The sequence below is a fragment of the Polypterus senegalus genome, chromosome 11 (assembly GCF_016835505.1).
Source record: "Polypterus senegalus isolate Bchr_013 chromosome 11, ASM1683550v1, whole genome shotgun sequence".
Classification (NCBI taxonomy): Eukaryota; Metazoa; Chordata; class Cladistia; order Polypteriformes; family Polypteridae; genus Polypterus; species Polypterus senegalus.
In genome coordinates, this window is record NC_053164.1 from 149,774,623 (window position 1) to 149,800,679 (window position 26,057).

The 26,057-nt window shown below is 37.4% G+C and overlaps 1 protein-coding gene across 2 annotated transcripts in view; it reads right to left on the minus strand.

Annotated features, from left to right (window-relative positions):
- Positions 1-26,057, minus strand: part of reln (reelin) — a 163,565-nt gene that overhangs the window by 18,798 nt on the left and 118,710 nt on the right. For both annotated transcript variants that reach the window (XM_039769861.1, XM_039769860.1), the window contains exons 44-58: positions 16,805-17,063; positions 16,318-16,567; positions 15,900-16,068; positions 15,673-15,813; positions 15,178-15,355; positions 13,199-13,392; positions 9,023-9,279; positions 8,594-8,748; positions 8,290-8,504; positions 7,730-7,907; positions 7,429-7,604; positions 2,195-2,301; positions 1,839-2,081; positions 263-438; positions 72-145 (exon numbers count right to left, since the gene is read on the minus strand). In XM_039769861.1, the coding sequence (XP_039625795.1) occupies positions 72-145; positions 263-438; positions 1,839-2,081; positions 2,195-2,301; positions 7,429-7,604; positions 7,730-7,907; positions 8,290-8,504; positions 8,594-8,748; positions 9,023-9,279; positions 13,199-13,392; positions 15,178-15,355; positions 15,673-15,813; positions 15,900-16,068; positions 16,318-16,567; positions 16,805-17,063 (2,772 nt within the window). The remainder of the gene's footprint in view (positions 1-71; positions 146-262; positions 439-1,838; positions 2,082-2,194; positions 2,302-7,428; positions 7,605-7,729; positions 7,908-8,289; positions 8,505-8,593; positions 8,749-9,022; positions 9,280-13,198; positions 13,393-15,177; positions 15,356-15,672; positions 15,814-15,899; positions 16,069-16,317; positions 16,568-16,804; positions 17,064-26,057) is intronic.

Below are 26,057 nucleotides of genomic sequence, written 5' to 3' on the forward strand. Positions count from 1 at the left end.
AGTGGAAAATGGCCTATTGTGTGCCACCTGGACTCCGGCACTTGCTATTGACAGCAGTATGATGAACTCACCTAGCATCCTTGCTATATTCCAGCAGAACAGAATGCAGCTCTCCACAGCTATCAGCCTCACAGCCAACTACTATCTACCAGAAAGAGACAGAGATGATTAGAACCAGCATGTTCAACTACTAAGTCTCAACAGGTAATAGAGAGTGTGAGGGGGGTCTGGGAGAGACACCAACAGTATATTTAGCTCTTACCTTGAACTGTAGAATGTAACCTGGTTGAATTATGAGCTCCCGTGTGGCCAGGATGTTATGAGTAGAATCTATTTTTTTGTTGGGCCAGTACAGATGGAAGGATGGGTTCCCACAGAAGCCAGCTGTGCGTACCGCATTGGGATAGAAGCTCCAGTTTTCCTCATGTGATGCACCCTCTAGTAGTAGCAAACGCAGGAGAAACATGGAGCAAGTGTTCAGTGAAAGAGCAGCAAAGAACATAATATGAGAACGAGGTAGGTCAATGAAGACAATAAAAAGACAAAGAGTACCAGAAAGAGGATGTTTCCAAACTTAAGGAAGCAATCTATATTCATCTTTTAGAATTTATTGCTCTTTAAATTAATTAATTACTTTTATTTATGTTGCCCAGGATAACTGGAAATTTCTTCATAATTCCTATTAAGGCTAGCCTAGATAGAACAATTTAAAATAAAAGAGGAAAACTAGCCATACCAAGCTCAGAGATGTAAGGGTGTCCGATGGCCACCACAGCAGCACTGAGCACAAGGCAGCATCCAATCCTAGACAGGAGGACAGTTTATCATAATGCACACTAATGCAAACTCACTTACACTGGGCCAATTTAAAGTTACCAAATAACTAAACAAGAAAGCCTTTGGGAAGTGCATGGAAAACTAGAGTGCCCATACAGAAACCCATACAGACAAAGGAATACACAGGTTACACATAGGCAATAGCTAGCTTGGGATTCAACTTGGGACTCTTGAGCTATAAGACTATACTTCTCTGCTGCACTAAAACTAAATCTGAGGTTAAAATTCATAATGAAAAGTACTAAAACTAGGAATTAAACAAACTTTTCTAAAAGGTTTTTGGATTAAAAAAAATCAAGTTACCCAAACTATTCTATAACATTTCAGTAATTATTTACCGCTCATAAAATAGGTCATTATGATAGAAACTGATGAGATGAATTCATAATTAATTGCAGAATTACAGTATTAGAGGGTTCCTCCAGAGTGCTTCTTTCACTTGCAGCCATTTTAGCTGTAGATCATTCTCAAGAAACTAACACACAGACACACACACACTCACAGATACACACCCATCATCAAGATACCAATGTTTTTCGGTATCAAAGGACTCTAAAACATAGAGATACATTGAAAACTAGAGATTGACATTTTTAGACTATAGGTTATGTTGGGGGAGGGCACAAAGCAAAAAGCCATAATATATACAGTTGATTGAGCTTAGGTATACAGGCACTGTAAATTATTATAGAACAGAGATTAGGAATGATAAGGAGTGTTAGGCACAAAAAGAGTCACAGAAAGTCACAGAAAGAATGAGGGAGATTGTAAGCAGGTGTGAACGGTTAGAGTGAAGAAGAAGACTGACAAAAAAAAATAGAAAAGGCAAGTAGAATACCACAAATGTGAAAAAAATCAGAAAGAGAATTAATCTGATAAGACAAAAGAGTATAAAAGGATTAGGGAGGGTGATGAACTGGTGGAGTGAAATGGGGGAACAGCTAACAAATACAGAGGTAAATAAACATTGCATAGTTACTGTATTCCATGGAATGGCTTACCATCATCAAAGTTGTCCACTAGCTGGCTGGGATTAATTTCTGAGCCCCCAATAAGGATGTTGTCAATGGCCCACTGTGCACGGTCGCTGATGCTTTCCACCACATCACTGTCCAGGATAAATGGCTGCCACCACCGTAAGCGGGTATTGTTAGTCTGGGCTTCTTCAGGGAGGACAATGTAGTCCCTCCGCACCATCAGGTACTTCTGGAAGTCCATCTCATGAAGTAGTGTCCAGGTGACTCCTGATAATGAGTACACGCAACATGACTATCTAATTGTCCCCAACATCTGATGATCACAATTAAACACATTGGCATCCTGTGTTCATACAATTGTTTATTTCACTAAAAGTTACCTCCATTAGTAGAGAAATCCAGGAGAACACCTTCTTTACGGCAGACAGGTCTATGGCATGAGGTTATATTGTTTTCACTGCCAATTTGGGCCCAGTATTCTACAAACCTGGAGAGGATAATCTGACACTTAAAAAGTCTTGACTTGTGCACATAAAAAATATACAGTAATACCATGCTCCATTACGAAATGTACAGCTATTGCAGCATATTTTATTTTAGAAACCATGCTGTCACATGCAGTAGTAAATATTGAAATGTTTGTAGGTAGCGCACACAACCTTTCACTCTCATTTATAATTCTGACTATTGACGATCACAATGGAATTATCAACAGATACAACATCAGACAACCATACAATTTCACCAAAATCATGTTGAACAATACTCTTCTTTGTAAGATACTGAACAGGGATCCTATCCCATCAGCCTAGGGCATAACACAGAAATGGTGGGAAGGAAAGACATGTATCACATATATATCTACAATCACTTACACTAAGAAAAGAACAAGACCAAAACCACACTGGCACAGGGAGCATGTGCAAGTTCGGCACAGAAGATGACTCTGCCAGGACTCAAATGCAGTCTCCTAGAGTTGTCTGGCAGCAACAATAACAAATGTGCCACCATGGGAAGTGGATAATATAGAAAATGGGTAAAATTGTAATTTCATAGTTATCCACTTGATAAAGATTTACTGTTCAATTTAAACATTTATAAGCTCTCTTTACAACATGTCAAATCTTTATAAGGAGTTTCAAGTAAAATTATGTTCTAGTTTTCACTTTATTTACTATTATACACACATATTCTACACATTAAGAGTGTAACAAGTGATAGCCTAAGATTGTTGAAACGGTGTGCCCACAAGGCAACATTTATGTTACCTCTTTGAGAGAGTTTCAATTTAGCAGTAATTGCAATGATAAAATACTTTTGAATTTGAACCAGCCCGATTATTTTTAGAAACCCACTTTCAAAAGAATGTACACAATTTCATTAGAAGGCCTTCATACTCCAGCTTGTTTACCCATGCTATCTGGTGCTGGAAACAGAACAATTAAAATTTCACCAGTGACCTTTCAAAGAAACAGAGAAACAAGTAGAGTAAGAGGACTGTGTTTTAGTTGCAGCACCTAAAGAGATATACAACGTGCATGTTCACATGTACTTAACTGTACAAGGAAGCTTTTGGATTGCTACCATATCCATGAAACTTAGTCCAATTATTATTGTCTAATGAAAGGTATATTAAATACAAGGGCTTCTTTGTAAAACAAGAAATGTATTTTTTATTTATTAGCTTTTAATCTGTGCTGATTTAGTATGGCATCTTATTCAAGTATTTCTTCTTTATAATTTGGATGAAAAAAGTCACTTATTTTATAGGCATTTTACTATGACTATGCAGCAGATTCATTAATTATTCAGGTAGCTGCAATTTCTAAACACTTCATTATATAGTAGATATAATTTTAAATAGAAAACGTTTAGATATTTCCTGTCAATTTACACACAATAATCCCTAATGACTAAGTGAAAACATTTTCAGAAAGGTTTGCAAATTAAAAAAAAAATAATAAAAAAACTTTAATCTCTTATTCATTTACAGACTCTTTGCTGTGTCTAGAACTTGACTGGAGTTAACCTGTGGCAAACTGAGTTGACTGGACATAGTAAAGAAAGACCTGCAAATATAAAGGTCGACAATCCATACTATACTGTATGTCAAGAGACAAACCAAGCAATGATGTTCAAGGATCTCTCTAGAACTCCATGAACAAACTGTGGTGAGGCATAGATCGAAGCTAGGGAATAAAAACATTTCTAAAGCTTTTGAGTGTTCCCAGGAGGACAGTGGCCTCAATAATTTTGTAATGGAAGTTTGGTGCCACCAAAACACTTCCTAGAGTTAGCCATCTGGCCAAACTGACTAACCAGTCAAGAAAAGCCCTGATCAGGGAAGTGACCAAGACCTCAGTTGTCACTTTGAAAGAGGTTCAGACGTAATTTGCTGAGATGGAAGAACCTTGTCAGAAGGACAGCCATCTCAGAAAAACTCCATTAATTAGGGTTTTATGGCAGAGTGGCTAACACCTTCTTGGAGTTTGCCAATCAGCATTTAAAGGACTCTGAGAGAACGAGGAAGAAGACTTCTGAACTTATAAGACAGCAATTGAACACTTTTGGCATAACTCCAAGCACTATGCCTGGTGAAAACCAGGCTGTACTCATTACCTGCCTAGAAGAACCCCTACAGTGAAGCATGGTGGTAGCAGAATTATGCTATGGTAGTGCTTTTCAGTAGCAGGAACAGGGAGACTGGACAGAATTAAGGGAGGGATGAATGCTGACAAATGCAGAGAGGTCCTTGAATAAACCTGTTCCAGAGTGCACATGAGCTTAGACAAGGTGATGGTTCACGTTTCAGCATGACAATGACCCAAAGCATACAGCCAAAACAAAACTGGAGTGGCATCTGGACAAGTTTCTGACTGCCCTCGAGTATCCCATTAAAAGCCCAGACTCTAACCCAATAGAACAAAGAGACCTGACAATGGCAGTTTACTGATACTCTCCTTCCAATCTAACAGAACCTGATTGCATCAGTGAGGAAGAATAGAATAAACTGTCCAAATCCAGGTGTGGGAATCTTGTAGAGATTTACCCAAGGAGGCTCAAGGCTATACTTGCTTCCAAAAAGGCTCAAAGTACTGAATTAAGGGTCTGAATACTTATATGAAAGAGAAATTTCAGTTTTAACTTTTAATAATTTTGCACACCTTTCTGTAAACATGTTTTCATTTTGTCATTATGGCATATTGAGTGAAGATTTATGGGCAGAAATGGCAAATTTGTCCATCTAAAACTAAATTTACAACACAATAAAGTATGCCTGCAGTGGGCTAGCGCCCTGCCCAGGGTTTGTTCCCTGCCTTGCGCCCTGTGTTGGCTGGGATTGGATCCGGCAGACCCCCATGATCCTGTAGTTAGGATATAGCGGGTTGGATAATGGATGGATGTATAGATAAAGTATGCAGAAAGTGAAGGGGGTCTGAATACTTTCTGAATCCATTTTGTCACTACCTGAAGAAGAAAGTTATTCCCCTGAAATGTTTTAGCTAACTCTAGGAGAGGACACTTCATTTGAATATAGATTTTTTTTGTCTGTGTATATACATATATACTTTCCTAAACTATTTAAGCTTATACATTTTAATACAAATATAAATCAAATCATTATTCATTCATTTTCCTTCTTAAATTGTATTGGGTTTACACACATCTCAGTATTTTCCTCATCCAATATATAGATGTCCAGAGTGATACACTTTTTTAATTAGATGCCATTATATACATTTTTATCTCTTACAGTCTGTTACAGTCTCAGTAAAAAGTATGCACCCCTTTGGAAGTTTTCATATTTTATTGTTGTACAACATTTAATCACAGTGGGTTTAATATGCCTTTTTTTGACACTCATCAATAGAAAAAGACTTTAATTTCAAAGTGAAAAGAGATCTCTACAAAGTGATCTAACTTACTTACAAATATAAAACACAAAATAATAATAATAATTAATACCATTAAGTATTCATCTCTTTAAGTCACTATTTAATTGATGCACCTTTGGCTGTCATTACAGCCCTGGGTCTATGTGGACAGGTCTCTATCAGCTTTGCACATCTGGACACTGCCATAACCCCAGCCTCCCCCCATACCCAACACTTAATTGCAAAACAGCTCAGACTCGGTCAAGTGAGATTTTAAGTAAACAGCTTTGGCTTTATATTTGGGAGTCACTGCCTTGCTGTAAAACAAATCTCCCAAGGTGCAGACTTGCCTCAGGCTTTTCTCCAGGATTTTTCTGTATTTTATTGCATTCAGTTTACCCTCTACCCTCACAATTCTTCCAGGGCCTGTTGTTGAAAAGCATCTCCCCAGCATGATGTTGCTATCACCATGATTTATGGTGGGGATGGTGCGTTTCTGATAATGTGACGTGTTTGGTAACAAAGAAAAAAAAAAGGTACATTTTAGTCTCATATTTTTTTTTAAACAGTGGCTTTGTCTTTGACACTCTCCCATAAAGCTGTGATTGGTGAAGTACCCAGGCAACAATTGTTTTATGCACAGTCTATCTAATCTTAGCTACTACAGCTTGTAACTCCTTCAGAGTTATCATAGGCCTCTTGGTGGTCCTACCTCACTCAGATTTTGTGGATGGCCTGTTCCAGGTAGGTTTACATCTGTGCCTTAGTCTTTCCATTACTTAATGATTGATTAAACTGGAATCCAATGCATATTTAGTGACGTGGATATTTTGTTGTATCCATCCCCTGATTTGAGTTTGTCAATCACCTTCAACAGAGCATCATGTGGTGTTTTTTTGCATTCATTGTGTAAGTTAGGCCACGATACTGACTCACCACAAATTGGACCTTCCAGGTACAAGTGCATTTATACTTCAGTCAACCCCTTCACTAGAGACAGGTGATCTCCATTGAAATAATTTTGTGACTTCTAAAAGCGGCTGCTGTACCAGTGAGGTGTCATATTAAAGGGAATATTTGTGCTATCATTTATTTTGTGTTTTTATATATTTGTAATTAATTTAGATGACTTTGAAGATATCTTGTTTCACTTTGACATTAAAGACTCTTTTTTTACTGATCAGCGTCAAAAAAGCCAAATTAAACCCACTGTGACTCAATGTTGTATAACAGTAAAATGTGAAAACTTCTAAGCAGGTGAATACTTTTTATAGACAGTCTATGTGTATTTTTTGATCTAGTACCACTAAAGGACTCTCTCCCTGACCTCCATTATCATTCTCTAACCCACACACATACATGCACACACACACGCACAAACCTTGACTTTTTCAATTCTAGCATTATGTCTTAGTCTCCACCTTTCTGCTCAGTTAGGACGTTGTCTTCTCTCTCTCCCCTCTGTCCGAGTTATTTTTAGCCAAACTCTAAAAAGCCTTTCAGAGTCTTGGGCAAAACTTGTTTTGCAGGAGCATCAGTCTCCAGGTTCTCTCTCTCTCTGTTTCACCACTTATGTATAATGAGCAACTTTATTTTGTCATGTGCCTTGTCCCAAATAACCTTGTGCTATTCAAAATCTCCTTCAGAATATATAACAAGAAGGAGATCAGTTTCTAGGGTTGAATGACAAGATACCCCATTTCACAATTGCACTAATGATGGATGCAGAGGAGACTCACTTAGCTCCACGCAGGTCCAGATCAACAGTGACAGCCTCTCTTGTATTAGCTCCACCAAAATACAAAGCTGTGTCCTCAACAAGGACCCCACATTCTGTACAAACACGCCCACCTTCCACAGACAGCCATGACTCAGAATGGAGTTCTTCGGAGTCAAATCGCTCCTTCAAGGTACTCTGCAATGAAAGGAAAATGAAGCAACAGAAGATACTTAAACCATGACATTACAAGTAAATAACAAATATGTCAAAATTAATTAGTTATAAACAGAAATGACCAAGCCACTCTTGTGTGACCTTACTTTAATTGCCTTGTTCAGGTAACAGTTTGGTCCAGAATAACCAGGGTCACAGAGACACCTATTCATCAAGCAGTCTCCTTGGCCACCACAATTGTCAGGGCATGCAGGACCTATGTAGAAGTTATCGATGGCCCATTGCACATCAGAGAACTTCTGGTAAAATCGGAATCTTACAGAACTGAGGCAAAACAAAAAGTCATCATTAAGTGAGACACCTCCCACTAAGCTCAAAACCATACAGTGAATATTAAATACCAGATTTTGCAGAGAACCTTCTACAACACAAATTTTCAACTATGCATATAATCTCATTTAAAAAAAAAAATGTAACATTTAAATACTCCTACATAAAAAGCCTCATTATCCGTGGGCAGATGATAGTGAATAAAAGACTTTGTAATCTGAGTTACTACTGCATTATGCATATTTATTCCGAAATAATTCTGCTTCCATTGTAGGCAGCCATTCCTGAAATTAAATATTATTCAAATCAAATTAAAGCTTCTCTCTGTTTGGACAGCCACCCTACAGTTCTGAAAAGCAGTTTGAAAAGCACCTACTTGCCAACAAGGAAGTCTGGAAGGGGATAAATAATTCGCTTCCATCTACGTGTAGGGAAGAAGACAGAGGGTTGTGAGACTTGCCCTGCGCATTCTGGGTCTGCAGGCAAACATTGTGGAACAACATATTTCCAGGTAACTCCAAAATCCAGTGAGTATTGGACATGAACTTGGTTTTGAGATATTTTCTCTGTGGATCTACAACCCACTACTATCTGAAAAACAGAATGCAAGCAGAATTAAGTACACAATACTAGAGATACTTTTTTCAGGATTATTCACATATACATACAGCACTTCTGACCTTGAATTGCATGATCCAGTCATGTGATGGCACCAAGTCATGGGTAACTGCATATACCTCTCGTCCATCATGGCTACCACATACCATCACACCATCAGGGACATCACAGAAGCGTTCCACCAAGCAGTCATCATGGAACATCCAGCTAGTGCTGACTGGAAAATGACAATGAAAAACTGGCAAACAAATACAAGATGCTACCTAGGCATTTGCTTTATACACTTAACACCATTTTCCCTGACAATATCTGCACCCAAACTACTTACCATACCTATTCACCCATTCTACTAGTTACTCATTTCCAAGGTGTCTGCTCAAATTATGTTCTCTCTTGGCAGATCTGCTCTAGCTGGTTACTCAATCCCAATAACTCAGGGACACCTTTGAGTAATTAGCTCATTCTTGTCTATACTTTGTCATATTCTGTACCTGAGGCTGCTTCCTGAATTCTCGGCTCCATAAATATTCTTCCTGTGGGAACAGCATCTGCTGGCAACCTCTCATGCTGTGGCAGCACTGTTCCACTGAATGTATCCACAATGACTGACCTCTGGTCGGTCGCACCAGCAATCAGTACATTGTCCACAGCCCAATCGTTCTGGTCTAAGCCATCGTGCTTTGGCTGCCACCATCGGATACGAACACCCACTGTTTGGGCAGCTGTGGGCAACAGAATATTGAGGAACCTGGAAATTAAACATAAATACTCAGCAAATGACAACAGAACAATAAACCACTGTTTTCAGTTCCGTATTGCTGGAGTAACTACAATGCTAACATTACTGTAATGCAATATACAGTGGTGCAAAAAACTATTTGCCCCCTTCCTGATTTCTTATTCTTTTGCATGTTTGTCACACAAAATGTTTCTGATCATCAAACACATTTAACCATTAGTCAAATATAACACAAGTAAACACAAAATGCAGTTTTTAAATGATGGTTTTTATTATTTAGGGAGAAAAAAAAATCCAAACCTACATGGCCCTGTGTGAAAAAGTAATTGCCCCCTGAACCTAATAACTGGTTGGGCCACCCTTAGCAGCAATAACTGCAATCAAGCGTTTGTGATAACTTGCAATGAGTCTTTTACAGCGCTCTGGAGGAATTTTTGCCCACTCATCTTTGCAGAATTGTTGTAATTCAGCTTTATTTGAGGGTTTTCTAGCATGAACCGCCTTTTTAAGGTCATGCCATACCATCTCAATTGGATTCAGGTCAGGACTTTGACTAGGCCACTCCAAAGTCTTCATTTTGTTTTTCTTCAGCCATTCAGAGGTGGATTTGCTGGTGTGTTTTGGGTCATTGTCCTGTTGCAGCACCCAAGATCGCTTCAGCTTGAGTTGACGAACAGATGGCCAGACATTCTCCTTCAGGATTTTTTGGTAGACAGTAGAATTCATGGTTCCATCTATCACAGCAAGCCTTCCAGGTCCTGAAGCAGCAAAACAACCCCAGACCATCACACTACCTCCACCATATTTTACTGTTGGTATGATGTTCTTTTTCTGAAATGCTGTGTTCCTTTTACGCCAGATGTAACGGGACATTTGCCTTCCAAAAAGTTCAACTTTTGTCTCATCAGTCCACAAGGTATTTTCCCAAAAGTCTTGGCAATCATTGAGATGTTTCTTAGCAAAATTGAGACGAGCCCTAATGCTCTTTTTGCTTAACAGTGGTTTGCGTCTTGGAAATCTGCCATGCAGGCCGTTTTTGCCCAGTCTCTTTCTTATGGTGGAGTCGTGAACACTGACCTTAATTGAGGCAAGTGAGGCCTGCAGTTCTTTAGACGTTGTCCTGGGGTCTTTGTGACCTCTTGGATGAGTCGTCTCTGCGCTCTTGGGGTAATTTTGGTCGGCCGGCCACTCCTGGGAAGGTTCACCACTGTTCCATGTTTTTGCTATTTGTGGATAATGGCTCTCACTGTGGTTCGCTGGAGTCCCAAAGCTTTAGAAATGGCTTTATAACCTTTACCAGACTGATAGATCTCAATTACTTCTGTTCTCATTTGTTCCTGAATTTCTTTGGATCTTGCCATGATGTCTAGCTTTTGAGGTGCTTTTGGTCTACTTCTCTGTGTCAGGCAGCTCCTATTTAAGTGATTTCTTGATTGAAACAGGTGTGGCAGTAATCAGGCCTGGGGGTGGCTACGGTAATTGAACTCAGGTGTGATACACCACAGTTAGGTTATTTTTAACAAGGGGCAATTACTTTTTCACACAGGGCCATGTAGGTTTGGATTTTTTTTCTCCCTAAATAATAAAAACCATCATTTAAAAACTGCATTTTGTGTTTACTTGTGTTATATTTGACTAATGGTTACATGTGTTTGATGATCAGAAACATTTTGTGTGACAAACATGCAAAAGAATAAGAAATCAGGAAGGGGGCAAATAGTTTTTCACACCACTGTACTGTGTTTTAGCCATGTAAACACTGGTCTGGAGTAAGTCCAAGTTTTTATTTATCATTCAGGCCATATCTAAATGTGTAAAAAGGGAGAGTGAAAAAAATAAAGCAGGACAGTGCTAAATTCACAAAGTCCAACCAATACTTTACATAAAATAGTCAATTAAATGCTATGGCTAAAAATAATTATGTTTATAAAAACTGGTTTGTTATGTGCATGTTACAGTAAGTTTAGCAGTTTTTTGCCCGTGGAAAGAAGCTATTGCACATTCTGGCTATTCTTGATTTTATGGAGCAATATCTCCTGCCAGATGGCAAGAGATCGAACAGTTTATGAGAGGAGTGTGAGGAGTCTCCCACAATGCAGAGGGCTTTCTTCTTGCATCTGTCCTTAAAAATGTCCTCAGTGGAGAGGAGAGATACCCCGATAACCCTTTCATCCATCCTCACCACATGTTACAGAGTCTTCCTGTCAGACATACTGAGGTTTCCGAAACCAGGATGTGATGTAGCTCGTCAGGACACTCTCAGTAGTGCTTTGGTAGAAGGTCTCACTCGCTTCAGCCTCCTAAAGAATTACAACCTCTGCTGAGCTTTCTTGACCTTGGGGTACTGAGAGTCCAGAAGAGATCCTGTTCAGTCCAGACTGAAGAGGGGACTGGGCGGTCACGTGGTCTGGAACCCCTACAGATTTTTTTTCTCCAGCTTTTGGAGTTTTTTTTTTTTGTTTTTTCTGTCCATCCTGGCCATCGGACCTTACTTATTCTATGTTAATTAATGTTGACTTATGTTTATTTTTTATTGTGTCTTCTATTTTTCTATTCATTTTGTAAATCACTTTGAGCTACATTTTTTTGTATGAATATGTGCTATATAAATAAATGTTGATTGATTGATTGATCCTGAGTGATGTAGACACTCAAAAATTGTATGCTGCTCACTCTATCTACAAGAAAGCCACTGATATGCAGTGGGGGATGTTCAGTATTTGTTCTGAAGTCCACAATCAACTCAAATTAGCTGCTGTGAGATAAATGTATTAAAGGCTGAACTGAAGTCAATAAACAAAACACTGCCATTGATCTTATTCAGCCTGGTAGGGATGAAGGCAGCGATGACCTCAACCTGTGGTGTTATTTTATAGTCCTTTTTGGCCTGAATCCCCTGCCACATGTGCCTTGTGTCTCTGGAGTCACAACATTTTCTCTCAATTTTTTCTGTGTACTCCAGCTTACCTTTCTTGATGGCTTTAGAGGGGTTAGTTCTTGCCAGCCTGAAGGCTACTCTGTCCCCGATATGAAGGCAGCATATCCCTGAATCTCAACCTTCTCCAGACCTCTGATATCATCCACGGCTTCTGATTTGTCTAGGTTGTGAAGGTTTTGATGACTGTGACATCACCCATGTACTTCTCTATATAGCCAAGAACAGAATCAGTGTACTCATTGACATCAATGCGAAAATCGTTATAGGTGGCAGCTCCTCTGAACATGCTCCAATTGTTGCTTGCAAAATAGTCCTGAAATACTGAGGTTGCACCCTCTGGCCAAACTCTGATCTGCATCCATACAGTATCATTTTGTATGCTTGGAAAAGCATAACAGAAAGGTGAACCAAGTTTCCAACATAGTAACAAGGAGCTGCTTTGTAAGCCTCTTTGACATTTGTGTACGCCAAGTCCAGCATGCTCGATCCTGCAGCTGGAAAGTGTATGTACTGGTGGAATTTGGACAGAATGTTTTTAAATTTACATGACCGAAATCTCCAGCAACCACAATGAAATTGTTTGGATGGGCAGTTTCTGGCTCACTTGATTGCACATATTGACCAAAAGGTCAATAAATATCAATGTTGAACAAGATTATAATGCTTGAAATAATCCACCCTAACTAGGAACACAGTGTTTATAGCTGCTCTATTTTGCTGAAACAGGTAGAGAGCTCACCCAGCTGTAATAAATTATATAGTGTATTTGAGACATTTAAACACTGGCTGGGTACAATACAATATACCAAAGAGGACTGTAAATATGTCACTGTAAAATCTGTTCAAAATGCTTGAAATAGCACTTCCAATCTAGGCAATCACTCTAGCAATATGGAACAGATGTGGGTGGCTGCACTAGTTCTGTAGGGTCCCACAAAATTTACTGGTCACTGTTCCAGACTTATAGAAGTAGTGACTGCTGTCACTCACCCTGGTTTGCTGTACTGGTCATAAAAGATCTCTGTCAGCATATTCCAGCTGATACCCCCATTAGTGCTGTATTCCAGCAGGACCCCCTGGTTACGATTACTTGGAGGAATCAAGCAGCCATACATGAAGTAAAACTGGATGAAATCAGCATTGGTGAGGTTCAGATCCACAGTCACCAGTTGTCGAGTACAACCCTTTAGAGCAGAAAGAGAGAGAGCAATAGTCAGAGTGAAAGGAAAATTAATACAAAAAAAGAGTGTTGAGTATAAATATAAAATTTTCACTACTCAGTAGTATGGTATTTTCCGTGTAACTCCTGATAATTACTGGGAGTTGAGTGTATAAGTTGTCAGCTGTAATTTTAAATAGTTAATTGAAGGATCACAATTTGTAAGTGTGCTTAGTGCAAGTTTTAATTACCTGCATTGCATTTACTTACAGCAAAAGTGAGGTACATTGATACTTGCTTTTCTGCACATATCAAGGCATTAAAATTAAAGTTTTCCTGGATTGCATGCTTTGCTGTTTTTTCTACCCATCACCCTCTGGTGGCATCCCCGAGTTACAAAGTTAGATGTCACTTGTATTAAGTGCCACTGAAACGTAAGACACTGTTTACTACTGTTGACCACTATGTAGCACCAGTTCAATAGTTTTGTAGTGTATTTAGTACATCTTCATGCATCTGCAGATTGTTAACTTTCAGCATATAACTTTAGAAGTATGTTTGGTACAAGTTTATCTTCTAACTTTCAGTTAAGTTCCACTTCATTGTAGCGTAGCAAGTGTCTCACTGTTTAGTTATATCTGTGGTGTCAGTCTCATTCCTTGTAACTATACTGTATTTAGTATTTCTGACTCTTCAGTGGTGTTTTGAGTTTCTGTTCAACTCATGCTCATTGCTGAAAAATGTCTCACTTCTCATTGGGATTTTATAAGGGAATCATCATTCTTTATAGTAGCAGTGTTTAGTAAACCTCTCTCTACAGAACTATGTTTAGCTTCATTACCACATCATTGTACTGTAGTATGTTTACTGTAAATCTGAGCCCTCAGCAGCGTTCTTCCATAGATTTCAAATCAAATCTCTGCAGTGTTTTTAGTGCCAGTGTTATTCATCACTCACATATTTACTTAGAGAATAAATTACATTCATTACAGGAAGGTGAATGTCTTACTCCTCAAAAGTTTGTTTACTAACATTTTCACTACTCAGCTACATGTTTACTTTTAGTCTAAATTCATCACAGGGAGATGAGTGTCTCACTTCACAGAAGTATGTTTAGAGACTGTGTGACCCATCAATAGTGTTTAGCTGCAGAATCAGATTTCTACAACTGATTTAGTGCAATCAAAGTGAAACTGTTCAATGACGGGAGCAAAGTGCTTACTTTTTAGCTGTGTGTTGAGTGGAACAATATTTCATCACTATGGCTAGTTCTTTTTCAATGCTCAATTGCTACTCCCATTCCTCAGAAATTTAATTACTTCTAATTGACAAATCAGAAGTCAGTTTGATTTCAGTATCAACTTTTAAACATTGATTTTAGCATCTAACTCTTTAAATTGGTGTTAAGTTTTAGTCTCACTTTGCATTTTTTTTTCTAATGCCAGTATCACTATTCTGTTTGTTTCTATCAATCCTACAAATTCTTCTAACATAGCTGTCTCTTTTATCATGTCTCTTATGTTTCTTTTTTCATGTCTCATCCTACAGTGTGAATTATGGATTATTAGCATTTTTAAATAAATGTTTAGTTTTAGTATTGCTCCTGAGACGTGATCTAACATTGATCTCACTCATTATGTTTTGTATTCTTCTTTTGCTGTTTGTCAGAACACTTCAGAAGTAGGCTCAGCATTATACTCACTAATTAACAATGTTCAGCAGTAGTTGGTACTGCAGTGTCTCTTATTCTTGAGCAGATTATTTATTATTATTCATTTCTGCAAAACAATTTATTCTTCACTAAACTCACCCCACTGAAGTGCAGTGCAGTACCAGAAGCAACTGCACCACATATGGCGCTTAACTTGCCTCCATTTACTAGTAACCAGTTTTGTGCAGAGGGTGGGCGATTGAAATTGTCCTTCAGTTGAGTGGGGAGAGGACTTTCAGGCTCATCACAATATAGAGAACCCCACTGGTCATCACAGCTGCCAGAAAAATAATTACAAATTCATACCTATTACAGTCATCATGTCACAAAACTTTGCTCACTCCAGACATAACCCACTCCCATTATTACTGCCTTTCAAATCCACAAAGTCTGTTTTTTGATTACAACTCACACATTAAAAAGACAATTAAATTTGTACAGATCCATGTAATACCCTAAATTTTCAGTTACATTTAATTTTAGCTCATTAAGAAGTCATTACTTTCTTGTGAACATCTAGGATATCTTAAAGTCCAAATAAATAAATAATAAATAAATAAAACTAGTGTCAAGTTATTGTCTGTATTAACTTACACACAAGTCCCCTGCACACAACGCCCATGTCCACTGCACATGTCCACGCAGCCATCACCGATATAGAGGTTGTCTAATGCCCAAGTCTGCTGTTTGTCAAAAGGAGCTGGCTGGTACCAGCGGAAGCGAGTTGCTGGAGATCTGTAGCAGAAAAAGTGGAAAACCTCTGGAGGACTTACAACAAACATGCTGTTCAGACAGGAAGACATGGAACAGGTTAAACTGACCTGGCATAAGGTGGGATGGGTAAGGTAATGCGCCCCCATTTGTTGAAGGTATCTGACAGTAGCACCTTTTGTAGCTGGTAACGCGTGCAGTCTACATTTGTGGGCAGGCAGTCTCGCAGAAGGGGTTCCCAAGTCAAACCCAAATCCTGGGAAAACTCCAATTCAATAGCTGTGAAATCAGACTGCTCAGATCAGACTGACTGGGAGGTGTTTTCCCAGTACCCTACTACACTTTTTCCCTATAAAATATTCAAAAGTCAACCACAATTTACTCTTATTACACTCTTCCCACTGCATTTCTAGGGATTTCAAGACCTTTATGTGCTTAATCCATACTGTTTTTAACTAATCTCAGGTTCACTAACAAATAAGTTCCTGCTCATTTTAAGATTGTTTCTCAGACACATTATGAACTCACCATAACAAGAATTGCTCACAGAACAGGAGGCAGAAAAGTCAAATTGTATAAAAGAGTCTTGTCCCAGTGATATATCTGTGCTTATGGCATATCTTATGTTGGCTTTCTCAATGAAGGCAAAGGCATCCCCTGAAGAACCGCATACTGGCATCAGCGTACCACCTGGGTGAAGCAACCAGGAACGCCCACTGAGTGATGAGAAATCATCTTCCAGAGAACTAATGCCTGAGATGCTGCCACCAACAACCACCTAATGGGAAGATTAAGGCTGTTTACACACTGTGAGGAACAGGAATATCACACCTGAGGTGATAATGCAAGATATATAAAACCACATAAGGTGTTTCAACACGAACACAGTCACTCCAGGTATCCTGGTACAAAAATCCTCAGTCTATTAACATCCATTGTGTGATAGGCATCAAAATACATAACCATCTTCCAGGTTCAATCCTCATGCTTAATAAAACAATACATGACCACTAACCTGATCGATAACCCAGGGACTGTAAAAGTGTCCATTTTCTGAGGGCTGCCACCACCGTAATCTTGTTGCAGGGCTGCGGGCTCGCAATGGAATCTCTAGAGCAACATAGCGGATGAGGTTGCTAGAGTTGCTGAAAAGGAATTCCTGAAGAAGCCCCCAGGAAAGTCCTCCATCCAGGGAATACTGGAGCAACACCGGCTGACTACGAGGATCAGGTGCTCCTTTTCCACAGCCCAGCCTTAGGAAAAACTGGACAAACCTGTTGTGTAAAAGAGTAAATGACAGATGAACTGTCAAGATTAATATGCATCTATTTTTAAGAAAACGCACAAAGGAGGAATATTTTTTGGAGAACTCAAAGTAAGAAATAAAAATAACAATTAAAATCATAGTTGTTCCACCACCCAGGTGCCACCAAGCTCTCTCCTTTTCATCTTTACTTACCACCTAGACTTTTTTTTTCTTCCACCACTGACTGTTCTCTTTTAATCTCATACAAACTATAGAGTTAAAGATCCAGATTTTGAGAATACATTTAAACTATCTTCCAGAGTCACTTCAAGGCCAAACCTAGTAATTCCCTTCTAGATTAGACGAGCCTCACTTTGGCTCTAGAGACATTAAACTATAGCCCCTCTCTAACCCTGAAATCCCTGCATCCTTGACCTCATTTTAGCCAACCCGTTTGTTGTCTAATTTAAAAGACTAGTCAAGGATGATATTTTGGCACCCAGAATAAGTTGTACTGGACTCCTGATAGTCATTGTTAACCTCACCTTTAAAGAAACATCATTGTCTCAGCCTTCCCACCTATAGTTTATTGTGCCATCTACTGGTGTGTACATTTTCTGGTCTTATGCCTGCCTTAATGTCTTGAGCATGGGAAAGGTGCTATATAAATATAATCTGTTATTATTATTATTATTAATGCTGCCATTAGTGCACTAAAAACAACTTATATCTGGTTTGTAACTTTTGATGACAGATTGTATGGTCTTCAGCATTTGTGTACATAGGTACTCTTGCAACACCAGTGTGGTATTCTTTGTCTTGTGAACATTTCTTTTAGGAATTTTCTACCTCTCACCTTAAACCCTGGTAAACCCTAGCACATCTATACAAGAAGATATATTTTCAAAAATAATACATATATAAATATGTTCTATGTTAATTAATATTGACTTATGTTTATTTTTTGTGTCTTCTATTTTTCTATTCATTTTGTAAAGCACTTTGAGCTACATTTTTTTTTGTATGAATATGTCCTATATAAATAAATGTTGATTGATTGATTGATATGTGTGCATATGTATATATTGGCGTGTGACTATGTATGAGTATATTTTATATGGGTATCTGTTGATAGCAACAAGTGTTTGGAATAAGAAAAAGCAATACTGGCAATTTTTTGAGCCTTTGCATCTAGCCAAATATACAAGATTTCTATATGCAATTTTACCTAAAAAGGTCCAGTTGGAACAAAGTCTGATCAGGTCACCTTTAAAAATCCTTCAAAGCTTAGGTTACAGCACAAGGCCACATTTAGGTTTCTACTGCAAGTCATGTACCAGCACCAGAATATATAGATTAAATTGCTCCACTGTGTCCATCTTGCAGGCAAGGTTTGAACTGACTATCAAGGCCAAAGTTTGAAATCCGGTCAACCTTTCGTGACCACACCAGAGCAGAGCTGACACAGACTGGTTAATCTGAGAAATGGTTTCCGATCTGTCAGATTTACTACGCCCCAAAACACAATGCCAGCAAAAGGACAGTAAGAGATAGGATCAATGCTGCTGGCTATAGAGCAAGGTGACCTATCAAAGACCCTCTGCACACACTTCTTAGATGTTTCATCCTTCAGCAGGATGATAGCGTGCAATATACAGATGCTGTGGTCAGAGCTGTTAAGATGAATGAATGTTGGTGTGTAAGCACTGCTGTGGCCTGCCTTCTTCTCCTGACCTTGGTCCCATAAAGCACCTTTGGGATGCCCTGGATCACATTATCCAGAGGCATCACCCTGTCCCTATCAGTATGCAACAAATTTATGAAGCCCTTCAGTAGAAATGGGGTAACATCCCACAAGTATAAATTTAGAGACTCGGTACAAGAGAGGAAGCAAGCAGTGGTGGCTGCAAGAGGCAGATACTAAAGGACTGCAACATAACCATTATTAATGTTCACGGTTGCTATAGTTTTCCTGCTGGTTTTGTTGTTTGCCCGTTTTGTTGCCTACTATTCTCATTTGTTTATTGTTACTTCAGAAATGAAGGTTGAAATTTCAGTCAGACAACTAGTGTTGCATTTCTTTCTCCCAGTGCATGCATTTTGCACTATGAATATATGCTGTGATTTAGCGGAGTATTTATATCCTGAGGCTAGATAATGTGTTCCACTGCCTTTAAATCCAAATATTCCTTTTGTTCTTTCAGGATCAGCTTATTTGTACAGTTGTTCTCTAAGACAGTGTTTCTTAAATTATGGGGCCTAACCCAAACTGGGTTGTGGACATGTTAGTAAGGGTTTGCCACATGATTGTGTTAGAAAATTAGAATTCCTCCAAATGACATTTTATGGCAAGTGGTATATCACCCTCTATTTGATGTACTATTTATTGCCATAGTATGCAATCTGATATGAAGCCTATATAAACAACATTTCTGAAGCTTCATACAAAGCTTTTGTTTCTAAAGTATAATATAATGAATATTCTCCACAACATCAACACCCCTCTCACAACCTGGGAAACAATCAGACTGAGATAACTGACAGCAAAGATATGTATAAGAAAGGAAGAAACAATCAAGCTTGTGAAGTGAAGGGATGTGTGCTATAGTTTGAAATGAAGTAATTTGAGATAATGTTGTTAATATGAACAAAGGCTTCTGGACTGGTATAGAGTAGTTTGATCCATGCACATATGTTTGGCCCAAACCCAAATTTGTGCAATGTGGTAAATAGGTAGTTTTATTCAACCATATCAAATGCTTTTTCTGCATCCAAAGATAGTAAGATGTCCGGAGTGTTAGATTTTTTATGGGTGAGTATATTACATTAAACAAATGTCAAAAATTAGAAGCTAAGGGTCTGTCTTTAATAAATTCAGTTTGATCTTGTGATATTACAGAGGGAAGCACATTCTCAATCCTTCTAGCTAGAACCTTGGAGAGTATCTTAACATTATTATTCCAAAGTGAAATTGGTCTGTATGATGCACATTGTAATAAGTATTTATTTTTCTTTGGAAAGATGGTAATTAATGCTTAGTGAAAAGTTTGAGGTAGAATTTTGTTGTCTCTACCTTCTATAAACGTTGCTAATAGTAGTGGAGCCAACTTATTTGAATTTTTTTTTTAATTCCACTGGGTATCCATCAGGGCCTGCTGCTTTCCCACCATGGAATGAGTTTATAGCTTCTAGTAATTCTGAAAGTGTCAGAAGTTTACCTAGTTCCTCTGCACTAAGAGTATCTAGCGATAGTATTTGTAATGTGACAAATAACTGTTTTGATTGTGTCCATCTTTAAACTTGGTACACTATAAGCAATTATAGTACTCTCTAAATGTGTGGGTTATATTTTTATGGTTGATGATTTTATCTCCATCGGTGTTGGTAATTTCTGGAAGGCTATGATTGCGAACTTCCTGTTTGTGATTTGTTGAGCTAAGACCTTATTAGCCTTCTCCACTTGTTCATAGTATTGATGTCGTGTGGTACTCGACAAGGATGCTACCTATTACCATAGCTCTTTGCAGTTATCACTGAGTAATAGGCTGTTCACTTTTGAAATGTAACAGAGATAAAAGGGATTACCATAGAAGGACTTGAATAGAAAATATCACTATATGCAGCTGATATGGCACTGTATTCTGTATAACAGACTGACAAACTTCTATATCAGCAGTCCCCAATGAACTAACAGAATTTCAAAAGATATCTGGACTCAGTGCTGGATTAACCATATAAGCAAAGTAAGCACATGCTTAGGGCATCAAGGGCACCACAAAAATTTTTCATGGACGAATTTATCACATAAATTATTAGATTAATTAAATTTATAGCCATTTTCAAAATGTAATGAAAAATGAATAATGCCTCCCTGTACCTCCCTATGCCGTCACTTTTGTAGATGGCACCTTACAGAGTGCGTTCTGCATACTGGTGCCATCTATGCTGGGGAATTCCCGTTCGATGATGATTCCCTTAAATGCCATGTTATGTCAAAATATTCTGAAAATAATTTGATTCAAAATAATATGTTTTTATATTTTTAAATAATAGTTAATAGTTGATTAAAAATGATTATCATGTAATTGTTGTGTTTCGTGAATTATCTGTTATTTAACTTAAAATAATTTCTAGTGCATAGAAAGAGTTATTTTCTGTTTAAAGCAAAAACAAAAAATCGTCCCAGTTTGAGGAAAAAATATTCTGGTAAGTCTATTTAATTCTATTCTTGGATATTTTTAAATTTATTTACATTATGTAAAAGTGAAAATCGTACAGCTGATTACTATTGGATAAAATTGTTTATAACTTTTTTACTAATAAAGATTTATGAACAAAACTTCACAAAATATTCATCAAATCTTGTGCTAAGAATATGTTTAAATAGATTTGCTAAATTGACACAAAAGCCATAAATAAATTAAATAATCAAAATGGTAAATCTTAGGTTTTCATGTCAACATAAAAACCGTACATTTCAAAAAACCTTCAAAATTGACCCAAAACGTTAAAATTTGTAAAATTCCGGATGCCATTTTCTCTTCAAGTAATGATAAAACGCAATTAGATCTTTATCGAAAAGATTAGCAGCACAAAATAAATTATTAAATCAATTTTGCGGTTAAAGTTAATTTCTACAGGTTTTGGCAGGAGATTGGATAATTTGTAGTTCTTAGAATAATGGCAGATAAAATGAATATTTGTAGCCATTTAAGCCACTTTGTAGTCACTTTGAGACCTAAAACTTCCTTAATTATGAGATGCAAAAAATTTCAAAAAAGCTGAAGCAAAATTTGCGCTAATTGATATTTTGGTTTGCTTCATCAAAAATTAGAGATTTTCACGAAAATTTTGGTCCTAGTCTCATTTTGATATGACAATTTTCACGACCCCTAGGTACTATAACAATTAAAGTCATTCGGTTTACGACATGGAGGCAGCAGTTTTGCAATTTTTAATGCATATAACCGCTCAAAGCATTACATTGCCATACGACTTTAACGGTCATTCATTTTTACCATTTTTATTATTTAATTTATTTATGGCTTTTGCGTTCATTATTTAGCAAATCTTTTACACACATTCTTAATATAAGGTTTAAAGAATATTCTGTGAAAATTTTGTAACTAAATCTTTCTTAGTAAAAAAGTTATCAATAATTTTATCCAATAGTAATCAGCTGTACAATTTTCACTTTTACATTATGTAGTTTACAGATAATTCTTTTTTCTACTTCCTGCCTAGAATTCATACAATCCTTCATACGGCACTTGTCAGTTCCCCCCCACCTTAAAAACACGATTCAGCATCAGCAGTAAGCTGGGAATTAAAATGTCTGAATTATTCAGTTTATGAAATGCGTAACTGTGTTGAATGCCACATAATAATTCAAATAACATTATTTTTATTTCTGTATTTAATAGATCCCAATAACTAAGATGAAACGGGTTCAGTTAAGTGGAGCACAAAAACGAAAACTATCAAACAAGAAACGAGAGAAGACTTTAGAATTAGAACTCAAGACTGCAAAACTAACTAATTTCTTCCCACAGGTTCCACAACATGATATACATGTTCTGGGTCAAAATCAATCTCCGTCATCAGAAGTGGACAAAAATACAGCAAATACCGATTTGATTATTTCAGAATCAAAATGTGATAACGTTAGAACCACCAAGGTGATACAAGCAGGTTCATCTAGCACGTCTCATAGGTGATCCCACTTTGCCTGTAAATTCTCTTGATACGGATACCTCTACAGCAAATGTTGATTCAAATGACTTTACATTACATTTTGGGGCTCAATTAATTGCTGAAAATGAAAGTTTAGTGGATCATGGTGATAGCAGTGAAATAATCTGTAAAATCTGTAAAAGATGAAGAAAATCACAATTTAGCTAAAGATCCAAGAATGTGGCTTGATTTATCTGCTGATGATGTGGCTTATTGGATCGCTTGCGGACCCAGTACCTGTCAACACCACAATGGGCCATTTGACAAGTCTTGTCGGCATTTTAGTAATGGCAAATCAGTAAGGTATTGTTCACAGAAACTTTTAATTGGGACAAAAGCCAATGGTGAGAAATACAAGAGAGAGTGGTTACTCTATTCACAATAAACAGGATCAGTTTATTGTTTTGTTTGTAAACTGTTTGCTCCTAAAAATTTCTAGAATTTTTTTTGTAAGAGAAGGGTTCAGTGACTGGCGAAATACTATTTTAATTGATAAGCATGAGAAAAGCACTATTCACCGAGACACTTTGCTAACATATTTAACTCGCAGACAAGGTGCGGGATTGAAGTCACGGTTGGAGAAACAAATTCAGGAAGAGTGTGATTACTGGGAACATTTCTTGAAGCATGTCATAGCTGTTATTTGTACGTTAACTGAACGTGGCCTGGCTTTTCGTGGAACAGAACAAAGGCTTGGATCATTGCAAAATGGGAATTTTTTAGGGCTGCTTGAGCTCATGAGCCAGTTTGATCCATTTTAGCAGGCCACATTTTGAAGTATGGAAATTCTGGCAAAGGAAATCCTTCTTACCTGTCAAAAACCACCTGCGAGGAACTTATGCAAAAAATGGGATGAAAGATCCATGCGTTCATTGTTGAAGAAGTTAAATCTTCTGGTTATTTTAGTTTGTCCGTTGATTAAACACCAGATCTATCACATATTGATCAGCTAAGTGTTGTACTTAGGTACTTAAAAGATGGGCAGCCTAATGAACACTTTTTAACCTTTCTGGAAGTAGAAAGCCACACCAGCGAGAAAACGCAAATACTTAAAGGTTGAGAAATGCTGTGCTAATATGTCTGGGCGTTATAAGGGGATGCAGCAAAAAATTTTGGAAATAAACAAGTTTTCTATATATTTGCCATGTGCAACTCATTCTCTAAATCTGGTTGGCCGAAGCGCTGTTGACTGCTGTCAAGAGGCCGTTAATTTCTTCTCTACTGTACAGTTACTCTATACCTTCTTTTCCGCCTCAACCAGCCGGTGGAAAATTCTTAAAGATCGTATTAAAAATGAAAGTCTTAAAATCCCTCTCTAATACAAGATGGAAGGCACATGCTATGGCAATAACAGCAATTTTGAAATCTTTCTTTGAAATTTTAGAAGTATTGGAGTATATAGCCAAAGACCAGTCACAAAAGGGAGACGCTAGAATAATATTGCAGATAAGATGCAAGAGCTAGAATTCATTTTTATGTTGAATTTTTGGAATGAGATTTTGAAGAATTTTCACAGAGTAAGCAAAGTTCTACAAAATGAGGATGTCAACTTAAAAACATGTGCAGATCTGTATGTATCATTAGCTGATCAACTGTGTACTTTACGAAATGAATTTGAAAAATATGAAAAAGAAGCAAAGGAAATGTTACCAGATGTTGATTACAAGGCAGCTACAACTCGCAAACGTATCAGAAAGAAGCTACCCAATGATGGAGGTACACCAGAAGTATATCAGAATGGCAGAGATAAATTTCATATCAGCACCCTTTGCATAATTGTTGACAAACTTGAAACTGAGATGAAAAGGAGAGGCGAGATATACACAGAAATAGCTAAGAGATTTTCTTTTCTAAGTGATCTGCCATATGTCACTTCATCATCTACTAACATTGAAAGGTATTCTAAGTACTATGAAAAGCTGATTGATGCTTACCCAGAGGACTTCAACAGTAATTTCTCAGCTGAACTTCAGCAGTTTCATTTATATGTGCAACATAAGTTCAGTGCAACAGAAAATGTAAAAACAAGATTCAGTCATGCAGAACTTTAAAAATAAAATAATATTAAAAGACAATATTGAGTGTGCTTTTCCAAATGTAGACATTGCCTTTCGTATATTTTTAACATTAATGGTCACAAACTGTTCAGCTGAGTGCTAATTTTCTTGGTTAAAATATATTAAAAATCCCCTCAGAACAACTATGCATCAAGGCAGGCTGGATGCCTTATCTCTATTATGGATTGAAGCAGATGTGTTACGTAAGATTGATTATGAAGATCTAATCAAAGAGTTTGCAAGGAAAAAAGTAGGATAAAATTAAGATAAAAATAAAATGAAGCATACAAAAATAAATATTATTTTCCTTCTTACTATAAGTATGTTTTATTTAAATTTGAATTTTTGATAATAAAATAAAATTTTATTTTCTAGTTTGTTATTGTTTTAATATTTTGAATTACTAGTGTAAGAGGGTATCTAAGGGTCTTAATCTGGCCCTATCTTGACTCAAAATTAATTTGAATAAAAGTGTGCTTTTTCCAGTGAACTCTCTAGCACAGTGGTTCCCAACAGTGGTGTAGCAAGAGTTAATGTCGCTTGGGGTGGGGTGGTGCTTCAGTTTGCCACCCTCCAATATACAGTATCTGAATATGTTAACCTATTTAAGTAGAAAATTAAAATGATGTATAGAGAAAAATTAAGATGAATTTTGCATAGATTTATTCATATATAGAGAAACAGAAATAGTTTTTCACATATAATTATTAATAGGCATCAACTAGACAAGAATACAGTATAGACACACTGATAAGCCGTGTTCTAATTATTAGTTTAATATAATTACACTGTGAAAACCAGAACCAGTGTACTGTACAAGTGATAGGTGGGGATATTTTCTGGGCAGAGCAAGAACGCTTTGGGATTGATAACAAAACAAAATTATAAATTGTAAATTAGTCGTTTATCTTCTTAGAAATTATTATCGGTGTAATATTTATGTTTATTTTTGTTATTGCCTCATAAATTTCAACTGCTGTGTCTGATGCCGTCACAGAAGGACAGTCTGAAAATTATTTTTGAAGCATTTGGGGATAAAAATCAGAGAATTTTACATTTTCATTCATGAGTGATATTTTTCAGAACCCTGCTGCTTACACACAAATTATACTGAGCCTCTGGGCCAAAAATGCCAACTCCAAAAATGTGCCACTCGGGGCAGACCGCACCCTTAGCTATGCCACTGGTTCCCAAACTTAATTCTGGGGACCCACTGTGGCTACAGGTTTTTG